Source organism: Abramis brama (assembly GCF_963993115.1).
Source record: "Abramis brama genome assembly, chromosome: 16".
NCBI lineage: Eukaryota > Metazoa > Chordata > Actinopteri > Cypriniformes > Leuciscidae > Abramis > Abramis brama.
The window spans coordinates 10,260,940-10,275,363 of NC_139978.1; the positions used below are offsets into that span (position 1 = coordinate 10,260,940).

General features: G+C 38.7%; 1 protein-coding gene across 1 annotated transcript in view; it reads left to right on the forward strand.

The window, feature by feature from the left end:
* Positions 1-669: 669 nt before the first annotated feature.
* Positions 670-14,424, forward strand: part of LOC311065807 (cytosolic sulfotransferase 3-like) — a 37,635-nt gene continuing 23,880 nt past the window's right edge. Inside the window, exon 1 of the mRNA XM_084086566.1 lies at positions 670-997. Within this exon, the coding sequence (XP_083942692.1) occupies positions 893-997 (105 nt within the window). The 5' untranslated portion in view covers positions 670-892. The remainder of the gene's footprint in view (positions 998-14,424) is intronic.

Consider the following 14,424-nt stretch of genomic DNA (forward strand, 5'->3'; position numbering starts at 1 on the left):
AGTCACTTGACACTTGACAGGCAGCCAATGATAATTACAGGAGCTGAAAGAGAGGTTGAAATACATTCCTAAGATTTTTCTTTACAGAGTTCCAGGATTTCGAGCTGGGGGGGGGGGGGAGGGGGGGGGGGGGGGGTCTTGGAGTTTTTCTTGGAGTCTCCAAGAAAAACACTAACTTCCTGTACCAACCAAAAACTAGTATTTGAGGGGCTCCACTGGCCCTGGGAAGAGTCTTATTGTCATAACATCATAAATAAATTAAATTAAATTTCTGTTAACAAAGTGTTTGTTTGTTTGTTTGTTTTCTAAAAGGTACAGCAGTGCTCTACTTAAAAAGCTTTTAAGGAGAAACAATTTGTGGATAAAGTAGGATATTATAGTGTAACAAAAGAATATTAACCTACATTCTGGGGGCCAGCCAACAATATCCATGAGGAAATAAGAACAATACAAGTGCATGGAAAGTTCAAACAAAAGTGTGTGCGTATGTGTGTGTTTGTGTGTGTGTGTGTGTGTGTGCGTGCGTGCGTACATGTGTGTGCGTGTGTGTGTGTGTGTGTGTGCGTGCGTGTGTGTGTGTGTATGTTTGACCTATATTATGAGGACTAAAGTCCTTATATTGTGGTGGATATTCAGACTTCAGGCCACACCCCCCATGTGTAAGTGTGTGGGGGTGGGGGTGAGAGAGAGAGAGAGAGAGAGAGAGAGAGAGAGAGAGGAGGAGTGGGACTCAGATTTCTGTGATAATCATTGTGGAAAAGTGAATAGAAGAAAGGCTGTCTGAACTTACATAACTTGTTGTTTGAGGTTGAGTGTAAAGTGCAGAGACCAAGAAAGAGGATAAGCACTGCATTATTACACCACATAATATAATTTAACACGGAAGAGCTGCATGAAACATTTGAGGAGAGCAGAAGAGAGGAGCAAACAAAAAGGATCAAGAGATTTACAGGAACAACACTTTTTCAACATAATGGAAATCCCAGACTTGTCCTCAGTGAGTAAATACATTTTTTGAAATTATTTTAGGAAATAACTGAAGAAATACCTTACCTGATGTATAAATCAAAAGCTGTTTCATTCACTCTTGGGTTTGAAAATTTGGGAATGAGGATGGGTGAGTTGAGAAATGAGAAATCATTGACAAAGGAAATAACATGATTGCAGTTTAAAGGCACTATAGAAAGTAGTGTACTTTGAGTATACTTTAAATGGTGTAGTCTCATTTATCAACTTGATCATATTGATATTTCTGACATTAATCAACATTAGAAATATAATTATGAAATAATTTGTGAAATATAATTTTATTTATAAAAGTTATGGGTTCAATAAGTGTACATAATCAGAATTATATGCTAATTACTTGAACTAATACTTCAACATGAACTAATAAGTAGTGAATGCATGAGCTAATCAAGAATGAGTAAAGGGCTATAAGGGGAAGGGGGAAATATTGTGGGAGTGGGTTAAGAATGTTCTTTCCTTTTTCCCTTCTTCTTGTTACATAGTGGATTTTCTGTATATTTGTTATGAATGCCAATAAATGAAATATTAAAAAAAGAATGAATAAGCTAACCTCAACTACATCTGGAGTCATATGGATTCATGCGTGTATAAAGGCAACCTTCATTAAATGATAGTTAATGCATTAATTAACATTTAGGGGTAAAGTAAATCAAATAGGCTCTATAATAATCAACAACAAGTACTCTGACTTTGAATAAAATGTAAAAAAAAATTAATTATATAATTATAATAATTATTGAACATCACGTGAATAATATTGTCTTAAGTTAAATGTTTGCCATCTGCAGCTTTATGACCTACACTGGATTGGATCATTAATGATTATTTTATCTAATCAAAATTAGAAAAACAAACACAATTTGAAAAAAAAACTACTCACTCCCTACCTCCATGCCTCTACACAGGAAACTGTCAAGAAAAGACTCACCTATGCCCATGTATCATGTCAACTAACCAGAAGTGACACATTTTCAAAATAAGAGACATTAAACCTTTCATGCACTTACATTTCAGCCCCTGATTATTACATTCAAAACTGTAATAATCACCATCACAACACAATCACACCAAAACAATCCAAATAAATCACGTTTACATTCATAGATGCATATATTGCTTCTTATTTTCACAAATACATACTGTATGTATACACAAATGTGTATGTTTGCAAATGTCCAATTCTTCAATGTGTGAGCAATGTCCATAATCAACTGAAGAAAGTCAATCTGTCAAATAAACTGTCTACAGTCAAAATCTTTAGTCAAGCAAATCTGTCAAAATGTCAGTAAGTCATTTGAGAGCTCTCATAAGTCAGTCATGAATCTGTTTTTAGAGTCCTCCGCTTCAAGAAGGCAAATCTTAGAGATGGGCCTGTTCAAGTATGTATTCTTGATCTTGAGTCTCACTTGTCATGTTAACCCTCTTTTATCTTGTATTCTGTGAATAATCCTTCCCATAATCCATGAATACAAGAATACAAATCGTTTAGTAAGCGCTTCCTAATCATTAATATCCATAGATGCTCTGGATATAGGACGATTACAAGAAATTAACTAAACTTCACAAAAGAGTGTATAGACCATCTTCATCCAAACTTTGTCTGCCAAGAATACAACTCAAAATCTTACTTACTGATCTTATAAATCTGTCCCATATTCCTCCAAAGTGCGAACCATGCAGGATCCCTTTCTGAAGCAGAAATGTGTTGATCTGATCGTGGTTCCAATTTCTCATTGCATCCTGTTGTTCACTCTGAGCCTCAACAAAGTCAGTTCCATTACCTGAACGAATCTCATATATTTTTCTTAGACGTGTGATAAAGTGGCTTAATGCACAAATTAATGAGAGAAGCTGATATTTCAAGGTGAACACCCCTAATCGTCAAACATGTGAAGATTACTACATAATGTTTAATAATGCTTATTCCCAGCTTTATCTCAAAGGGACCAAAGCAATCCACTCCCACATGTGTGAACGGTGGTCAGGAGTAACTCTGTCTTGTGGCAAATCTGCTATCTGCTAATGACCTGTAGTTCTATGGAGACACCTGCATATACACTCTTTGTCAAAATGTCCACCAACTCTGATGACATCTGAGTGGAGTACTGGGTTGAGTCTATAGAGGGGACTAATCTAGCCATATTTTTGGGAGGCAAAAAAGAATGATTTCCAATTTAGCCTTTGTCATTTCCTCCAAAGACAACTAATTTGAAGGCACACTGGATCTGAACTTATGCATTTTCTTGTTAACGTCATCTCTTGTTGTGACTTATTCATATCAGAACAGTCAGATCAGTTTTTTCTTTCCTTGCTGAGGTCAGTTAGAATCTTTCTCAGTCGAATGATCCAAGCTACAGCTTTCTTCAATTGCATCCAAGAAGAGTAGTGATTAACAAACCATCAAACTCTTGATGAACTTGTAGGCTACTGTATTTACCAGAATACTCCCTTTTATCTCTGGGTCACAAGGATACTCCAATATCAGTACACTCTCAGAAAATAAAGTACATAATTGTACCTTTAGGGGTACAATGGCTTGCCACTGGGGCTGTACCCTCAAGGGTACAATATTGTACCTTAACCTTTAAAAGAAACGGTACATATATGTACCTTTTAATGCTTTTTGAGCCTCAAAAAGGTACATATATGTACCTTGAAGTCCAATAATAAGCCCTATGGGGTACGTTAGTGTAGATTGTACCTTGGGGGACAGAAATGGACTCCTACTGTACCCCTATTTCTGACAGTGTAGGATCCATTGGCCATTCCTCTTGTGGTCGAACAAGAAATGAAGAACTAGAAATCCATTTTAGGCTTTTCAAAAATGAATCCACCTTTAAACCTCTGGATGCTAAATCAGCTGATTTAATAGATGAATTTGCATTCCTCCATTGTGTGACTTCAGACACCTATACAATTTCAGCAACTCCTTTTGCCACAAAGCATTTGAATCTTGAAGTCTCATTCTGAATGTATTTAAGCACTGAGGTGCTGTCGGTCCAATAAAACAGAATCTTGAAATTGCGTCTTAGTTCCTTCTTCCACAACCTGTCCATATGACTAGCAAGTGTGGCAGCTGTGAGCTCTGGATAAGGATAGTAATAGATCTTAATGTGTCACTTTACTCATCAGAAGAAAGGAATGTGCAAGTTGTTAATCATTATGCAGAAGTAAATAGGATATGATGCCATAACCTTTCTCACTAGCATCTGAAAAGCAGATGTAACTCCCCCAAAGTTCAAACACTTTTGGACCTGAATAGGGAACTATTGTACTTCCTGCGTGCCTTTGAACGACTGGACTGGACTGATTTCACACATGCTTCAAGACTCAATCACGCAGACGCATTCCCATAGCATCCTAAACTTCCAATGCAGCGTCTCGTTCCCTTTTCAGGGAACCATGGTTACAGACATAACCTGACACATTTTATGTTTTTTTCCTGTTGATTCTTGTGTATTAACTGCCAATAAATGTATTTTCCTAATCAGTTAGATGTTAATGTTAGACATATCTACCTTTTAAATCTCCTCAATGAGAGATACCACATGTTGATAAAATCTATCATTCTTTAACAAGTCATTATTGAATTTCCAAAAATTAGGAGAGATCTGAGGTATCATATAAATTGATAAGGACAGAGTAACCAATGACCTGTAAGTGGGGAAACTGAAATTATACAATCTGAGACATCATTACATAATTCACTAGAAATAATCCAATAATCTAGTCTCGAACATTGTCGGTTTCCTTAGGGGTTAAACCATGTATGTTAAATACTGTTTGGGTTAGATACCCTCCAGTAGTCAATCACATATGTTGTTGTACACAAATTAAATATAGTATCATTATACACAGAATGTGAACTTCTTTGTTGCCCCACAATTTCTGATTTATAAATTATTTTCCATTCAAAAATAATCCATTTTCCATTCCATTCCAGATTACCACGTTTCTCAAACATTTCTCTATTAGCCACTATGTTATTATAACCATAAATACATAGTAATATATAACACTTACTAACTATGCACACTAATAGGGGAGGGATCTCTGTCAGTGATTTAATCATAGAAATATTGTAGAATGAGGTATCATGTTGCCATATTAAAATAAAGGTTTTAAAATAAAAATGTTGCCACATTCAAATAAGATTTTAAAATAAAAATGTTGCCATATTCAAATATACATTTTAAAATGTAGGCTAAGTGTCACTAATTAAACAAGTATATGTTCAGCTAATTGTCAGCCTCTTATGTCTGCATCTCGAGAGATTGCAGAATTCAAGTGAAAAATTATGTTTTATAAACAAAGTTCATGAGGAGCACATTCAAATAGTCTATTTAATCAGCTCGAGGGGAGGCATATTGTAATGATGAGTCAGCAGAAGTGGGATCCATGTGCAGCTTTATTTAAGATAGTAGAATAACAACGGACAGAGGTCAAACACCAGCAACAGAGATATCAAAGGCAAGGCAGAAATGTAATCATGCAACAGGCAATGGATCAGGGCAGGCAGCAGACAAAAGGATAAATCCAGGTAAACAGGCAGAAGATCAGAAGGGCAGGCAGCAATACAGAAATACGAGGAAAACAGTCCAAGGTCAAACACAAGAGATCAATATACTGGGAAAAATGCTCAGAAATGTCTGCAATGGCAAGAACAAGACTTCACAGTGAGTGTGTGTGTCATAAATAGTCCATGGAATGAGGATCAGGTGTGACTGTAATCAGTAACAGGCATGGAATGATGGGAAACGTAGTCTGAGTCAAAGTTAGTACTCCGGTGAGGGAGCCCTCTGGTGGTGATCAGAGGGAGCCACGGAGGCTTGATTTGTGACACATATACAGCCGACTCACCAAGTTACCTCGACTTCTGCATCCCTCCGCCACCGCCAGTACTCTGGGTTTGGGCTAAATTCCGAGCTCGGAGCCCTCCCCTCGGACAGCATGCCAAATACTTTATTATTATTATTTTCTTTAAAAAAAAATTGGGGGGTGTTTTTGCCTTTTTATTATTCTAGGATTGTTTGGTTAGGATTTGGTCTTAGTGATTTAGGAGTCCTCTTGACTACCCCTAACTGTTTACAGATTTAGGAGCTGGGTTTAGTGCTAAAATGCTTTGTGAAAAACTTTTAGGACAACAATTAAGGAGTCTAAAATTAGGACTGACATGCCCATTATTTCTAAGAGTTTCTCCTAAATCAGCAAGTTAGGAGCTACTTTTAGCCTTAAGATGTTTTGTGAATACGGCCCCAGATTATTTATATCTAATATATACATGGCAAACCTTGAATGCTTGAACAAGAGCCTGAGTGTCACCTTACTGGGATCATCAATTATGCGTCCATCAATGACTGCATAGCCATCTTTTAGAAAGGCTCTTTTGCCATATTTTCTAGCTTCTTGCACTTTTGGCCACAACTTAGCATGAGCTTTGAGATCTTCCTTTGAAAAGTCTTCTTTGAACTGGATGTTCATCTCTTTACACACTCTTGCCTCTCAATTTTTTCCACACATTGTCTCGAACAGTCCGTTGAGCTGAGATGCCAGAAAACAAGGTTGCACAAATAAGAAATGAGAAGCATAGTTTCCTAATTGTGACCTTATGAAACTTTGACCAGATCTAGGCTTAAAGGTTCTTGACTAAGCCACCTGATGCCTCTCACACCAAGACATACTTTGCACATTAACTGCTGAATACCTAATCTAAGGCAAGCAGGTTCATAGAAATACACCCAAGATGAACTAGACAGAGACGTGCTTTCAGTAGAAAAATAACACTATTTTATTAGTCAATAATATAATTAAAAGTGCCACACCGTCATGATAGAAGCACAATAGGTACAAACGAACAGGCTTGGCCTACAGGGAGAGACCAGGACTGGTATTGGCTGCTACCAGGGACAATATAATTAGCAATGTAACAGGACAATACTGATTCGCTGTCAAGGTAGGTTACCTGTCCGGGATAAGCGTGAAGTTCACCAACTGTGCTCTGAACTCTGGTGCCTACAGTCAAATGCATACACGCACACACACACGCATAGGCACAACCACTACAAGCAAGTGATTCAATCAATATTGTGAGGTGCAGTTTACCACTACAATACGTGGTGCAGTGCGCGAAGACGGACCCAGGAACCTCTCCTGTGAGCAGCTGCTCTAGTACTCTGGAGAAGGAGGACAAGGACGAGGAGGTCGTTATCACTAGCAGGATGGATAGAATATACAGCTGGGCAGAATCTTAACAAGACTGTATAAACTACTGGAACAGCCAATACCACATCGGTCGGACAGGGGCACTAGACGGAGGGCACTATAACCAAACAAAAGAAAGAAAAGAAAATATAAAGAAAGGCAAAACTATCAATAAACTTAATTTAGACAAGGCAAAGCAGCAGGGGCAATCTGCCTGCAAACACAAAATCATTAAAATTAGTGCTTGATATTAGGGGTGTGACGAGATTAAAACGCGACGAGATTTCTCGTCGAGGTGAAACTTTAGGCTTGTTTGAGATGCGCCTAGCCTCGCCTGAAATGTGTGCGAGAGTAGGCGGCTGCAGTGAGGGGAGGAGTGAAAAAAGCGCAGGCAAGACGGACAGTTCTCTCTTCTCGCTCTGACACCTGTGAGATCAAAGATGGATATTGCGGGATTCACGATATTCACGCTCGTGCACGGTGTTGCTAATAAACTGGATGTAATTTAAGTTCTGTTGCTTTTATATTAAAATAAATAAAATGAACAAGACACCCAAAGTACTTGTTATTTAATTCCATTCCAAATACATGTTTATCAATATTTTTTTCTTTAATACAGACATATGTGTTTTTATTTATTTTATTTTTTTATAAAAATGAAATTGCATAACCCAAAGAGATCGCACTGTCAGATAGTTTGGGAATATTCACACATAAAATATACACATAAAACATGATATTAGAGTTTTAAAATCAAACATTTTAAAAGAGAACAATACATCACAGTTGTTTAAACCAATGAGCATTAAGCTGTGTCGTCAGCAAGTCATTTCCCATCATGCTTTTGATCAGCGCAGTCAGTGGAGAGCAACTGCGCTCGCCTGCAGAATCCGACACATCCGCCTTGCGATCGCGAGAGATTTTTGACATACGTCAGTATGACATCAGAGCAAGGCGGACCGCACTCGGACACATTTCTAACCGGCATGCATCTCGCGCTGATCACCGGTGATCGATTCTGCGCAGATTTTGCTCATCTCAAACAAGCCTTTTGTCTCGTGAGTTGTTGTGATGTCAGCGTGATGGAGCGTGAGGGTGAAATTAGTATTGAAGATGCCCCTGCCACTTTTAAATCATTTGTGTGCCGGGCCAATCACACACACACTCCGCGCACACACACGCACTCACTGTCCCTCGCTCACTCACTCACTCGCGCGCGCACACACACACACACGCTCACTCGCGCGCGCACACACGCACACTCACTGTTGCTCGCACTCTCACTCACTCGCGCACACTCACTCTCGCTCACACTCAACCCGTCGTGGAGGACCGTTAAAATTAAACATGCTAGTCTTTCTGTCGTGATGTCCTGAAGCATCGCAGACGCGTAGGTTGTCGCCCACTATGACACACTATACGAAATTAAACGATCGAATCTTGCGTCCCGACGCCCGTTGTCCTTTACGAATCTCCACGAAATGGATCGTGCCAAAATCGCGCTAAAATAGTGTAATCTGAACCAGGCAGGTAATAAACATTTGACCTATTGCGCAAAGAACCTATTAAAGCACTAAGACATGGGAACAGTATAGCTAACATTCACATATCACAAGTCATATCGACATCGCAATATTAAACAATGTTATCGCACATCGCAGCTTTTCCTCATATCGTGCAGCCCTTACTGCCCAAAGGTCTCAACTGCTGCCAGAAATCGTCGACATGCTTATATTCTTGAAAAAGAACATGCCCATAATATTAGTCTGTTCTGTGTAGTTAATTTATCTCTTTTTCATGCTTGAAGAAAATTTTTTTTTCTGTTTGAACTTGTAGTTTTGAGAGAGCAGTAGGCTACTTTGATTATGGATACACACTTACTGTTTGCATTTAAAGTGTTATTTCAGTTATTTATATTAATTTTATTTATACTGTTTTATTTATTTTTTATGTTCGATTTGTGGAAAGGAGTTAGATTTCTCATGTGAAATCGTACAGGGGAGAAGCCAGACGGTAGAGTTTATAGCAAAACATTTTGCAGTGTTTGCATGTCCTTTACTGCATAGAATTCATTAAATTAGAAGTAAAATAACATGTTGATTTCAAAATGCACCTAAATTGTTTTGCATTTTGTGATTTTCAGTTGAATAAAAGACTATTTTCCATTCATACATTTCATCATTGAGGATTTCTTAAAAATTGTGTAAAAATCTCGTCTGTCTCGTTCTCGTGAACCCAATCTCGTGTCTCGTCTCGTCTCGTGGAGTAAGCGTCTCGTCACACCCATACTTGATATACACATGCACAGATAATAGTCACGTAGCATAACAAACATTTCATAGCAAACATTCTATTTGTTTACCTCAATGTGACATACGAAATGGCACAGTGGAAAAACAGCCCTTGCTTCTCAATCCTACATAACAGTTGTTACACACAGCATATTCATTAAATACATTTCTATTAAGAGATGACCATTAACACAGCCAAACACAATCAGACTAATTTTGCATGTGTTCAAGGCTATTGATCCTAACACACTGGTTCTCCCCGTAACACAATAAACATTTACCTTTTAGATGCGTCTTAATTGCGGTACAGCTACCCGGCGGGTGCCTTGCCCAAGACCTATGTGCAAATGTGCTCATTAAAATGCATATCATGTACCAACAATGACACCCACATTATGACTCAAAGTAAAATGCACAAAAATACCTTCGGTAGTACACAGCACGACTACCCGGAAGCGTCTGGCAATCAGTCTGACACCTATTTTCCAATAGCCCAGTATTAGATAAATAATACTAAATGCTTAGCTTGCTACATCATATAAACATTTACACATACCTTGGTTGCACAGGGGAACCACACATCCAAACAGTAACAGGACTGTAGACTTGGGAATCTAGACACCAGGGAATTAGCCGACAGTGAAAACTGTTTTATAGAAACTGGTCTAGCCATCAATGAATTGTTAGCCACTCAGCGGCTAGCTGGGCATCGTGACGTCAAGGGCTACCGTAGCTGCAGAGGGACAAACTTCATCCAGACAGTGACTACTCTGCCGGTTACATAATGTAATGCTGGCAGTTCAATCCAATACATGTTGGTTTCTTTGGTAAACCGAGTTAATAATTAGCATGTTAGTAATGTTCATTTTCATTGTTATGTACAGTAATTAACTGTAATTTAATGTATCATATGCATTAGCATTAGCCAGTTAGCATTAGCTTATTAGCATTTCTCATTTGACTTCAAGAGAGAAGGGAACACACCATATTTTACACATAAAAGAGGCTTATGTGTGTCTTTACAGGTATATTTGGGGTTACTTTTGAATCTATTTAAATTTAATAAGCATTATCTAATTTTGTGCATATCTCGTTTTCTGGGGACAGTCCCGGTTTTGGAGTTCTGTCCCGGCTTGAGCTGCCCCCGAAAATGTCCCCATTTCACAGCACTTAAACAACCCGCAAATACAGTGCAGAAAGCCCTCCCAACATAGACTGTTGGTTGCTAGAGAAGTCATGTAGTGATTATTTTCACAAACAGAGGGAGGCTCCAAGCTACACTGATTACTTGGTTGCGCTCCACTACTTTAAAGGAGACATATCATGCTTTTAAATCGTTCCTTTTTACATATAAATCATACATTTGTAGTCTATATAAAGCGGAACTGCAATGCTTGGGTCTGAATTCCTCATTATTATAGCTCCACAGGGCCCTTTTCTACCCCTTTTCTGATGTGCGTCTGAGAGCAACTCATTTTGGTGCGGTCTCTTTAAATACAATTGAGACACTTCATACCCCGTCCCCTCTCCAGGTTGTAGCGGTGACACTCGGTTCAACTCCACCCCGTTCTGACATTTTTGTAGTTTGATAGCAGAGATACGATTATCTAGCGGCACAGAAACGTTTTATTCACACGTTAACAAAACGTCAACAACGGAAGACTTATCCAGCCAGCCTTACATGTTCGAGCCAGAGTCGGAGCCGGAGCGAGATGAAAATGACGACGCAGAACAACGTCTTCTTATGGATGTATCGCAATGGTGTGTTACTCTATTTACACATGAAACTTTGGTCTTCCAACCTTTTACCACTGTGTCGATTTATTTTGATTAATATGTGCGAGGGAGAGAGAGCAAGACAGCGTCTAGTTTGGAGACGGTGAAGTCTTGTTTACACTTTCGCCTGGCTCAGAAGAGAGAGAGTGCGAGCGCGACCGGGTCTCTCTCCCCGCTCGTTCTTTCAGTTAAACATGCGCCCTGTCCTATTTTTTACAGTCTATGGCCCTGTCACAAGCGCGGCAGTTCATCTACATTAGACGGTGTAATGAAGCGTGTGGGTTACTACATCCAACAACCGAACATCTTCTGCATCCTTTAGCTTGGACTACAAAATTGCAGCGAGAAATAAAAATGGCGGATTGCTCGAAGTGGTGGGCCGGAAGTCAATGTCCTTATTTGGCAGTTCCGCTGCAAATACTGTGACGTAATAGTTCAAAAAACGTCATAGAGAACAGAAAAATCGGAACAGGTTGAAAAATATGACCAAAACAGAATATAAAGATATCAACGAAGCACCTGAAGAGAATAATTTCAAATTTTCTGTACTTCTAAACACTCCAAATATACAACAAAATGCATTTAAGGGCTAAAAAAGTGGATTTAGCATGATATGTCCCCTTTAATCATGGTATGAAGAACTTTCGACAAGATGTGAGCAAGCACTGTTATTAATTACGAAAGAGACAATGTTATCTTCACGTATTAACTACTCATGTTAAATTAAAGTAATACTGTTTGTATGTACTATATAACAGGGCCTAAAGAGGGTGTGGGACTGTTTTGCACAGGTTCACAAAAGTTCCACTGCCACAACGTGATAATTCCCAGTTAATTCTTAAATATACCATTGTGGGTGAACATACACACCGATATGAAAAAAATAATAATCAAGTGACCTATTACTCTTGCAACAGTTACATTCGCAGAAATAACATACTTTGTGCTAAAAATTAGCCTATAATGCAAAATACGCCTTACGGGATGATGAAGGTTAATTTCCAAAAGCACAAACATAAAATAAAACATAAAATGTTTTATAAAAACATTTAAAAAAAAAAACATAAAACGTGGAAATGTTTTTAAAAAGTTGTAATTACTATAGGCTATACAGCAGTGGCGAGCAGTGACTTTTTTAACCAGATATGCTGGGTGTGCGTTATGATAAAATGCACCTGGTGCAAATACTTTGGATGGGTTTCGCATTCGCTCTATACAGAATGTTAGCTGCTTATTTGCTTATTCTCATGACACATAGAAACACAGCTAAAGTTTTCCTAATATGTTTGACATTTTATTGAAAGTAGCCTACATTTATCTGTTTATACCTTCACAAGCACCCGTAAAACCTGTTGAGATGTGTTTGAGTCGAGTCAGGCGTGAAGCGCGAAAGGGACAAAATATGCTGTATTTTTGTAATTACATGCTTCACGTTTAAACGTACGGAGCATTGGCTGAAGACACACATCTAAATCAGAGACGACAAATAAGAAACACCATGGCAGGTGTCAGTTTAAATGTAAATGTAAATGTAAATGCCAGAAGTGTTTTATTTTTTATAAAATAATTGTTAAATAATAAAGTGTTAAAAATAATTATAAAATAATCAATAGACAAATTAGTAGCCTATTGTAAATAAAATGTAAGTAAAAAATAATTAGAATAAATGTAAGTATAATAAAAATAGAAGTATTCTTTAAAATATGTTGAAATAATGGAAATAGATGACTTTAACAAATGCATAGACTATCGATTTACAGCCTCAGATAGTTACAGTACCCTTCGTTTTGATAATTGTCCGGTATTGTTTGTGTTCAACACTCTTACATATTGGCTCTCTTATTAGTTATAATTTGATAAACCTTGGATTATTATCATCATCATCTTCATCTTCTGTGGATATCAGCATTACGGAATACCGGACCAACAGATTACGCAGCAAAGTTTGCGGCCGTTGCTAAGAAGAGCCACGATTTTTTTATCCTTTTCTGAGGAGCTTTACTGTATCGCTGTCACCTGCCCTTTCGATGATGAGACCCTGAAGTCACTGTTCTGGATAGGGGCTAATTACCATCACCCCGTTGACCTCCCAGACACCACTGGAATGGACTGGAAAGAGGACAGAGCCGACCCTCGCCCCGGAAGTGAAGCTCCACTATGAGTCTGACTAGGGGTGTGAGCCCACAACATCGAGGACGAGGGAGAAGTGACTATGGACAATGAGGGCAGGCTGATAAACTCCAGTGAGGAGCTACCCGGCTCCCACCCGGTATCTTCATCATCACTGTTTCTAGACAGCACCATGAACTATGACTAACGTAAAACTTCAAATAATAACCGAGTCCCAAATAGACGCCTGTCTCTTTTACACGCCTGGTGTGGCTACAGGTTTGGATAAATAAAGGCCGGTCTCAAATAGAGGCCTGGTCTGTTTTTTAGTTTCTGGTTGTATTTAATCTTCTAAAACCCGTCAGATCGTCTGTTTAAGCCAGTTCTATGGAGCAGATTGTGCACGCAAGAGAGCCCTGCGCATCTGGACCATCTGGACGGGAGCTGTTAGCGCAAGCAAGGCAGGCAGAGAGAGTTAGCACCGTGTCGCATCTATGACAACTCGAGGTATCGCACACCGGACGCGCACTTTGTCAGTTAATGGCCAGCAATATTGTTGTGTTTAAGGACATTATGGAATTAAGATCATGTCTGTATTATGTTATGATTGAACTGTACAATTAAATACAATCGTTGCTTAGTCTGCAGTCTGAATTCACTTTACCTCAGAGCGCCCGTTAACTGAATGAATTGAGAATATCACCTGAAAATCCGATAACATAAGCAATTTTCATTCAACCAGCTGATTTCTGTAAATTAATGTAAAACTAAATGAATATTGCAGCACAGGGTGAAGTCTCAACACTAAATTAAAGGCCTGTCTCATATAGACGCCTGTCTCAAATACAAGCCGGTGCAGTTCGGCGATTTGGGAAAATAAAAGCCTGGGCTATTATTTGAAGTTTTACGGTAATTTTCATCGACCTGCATGGACTGTGATTCTGTCAAGATTTTTGTTGCCACCATCACCGCGAAATTCAGCCAGTCCTCCAGCCCTGCCGCTGCCAGATGTTTACAG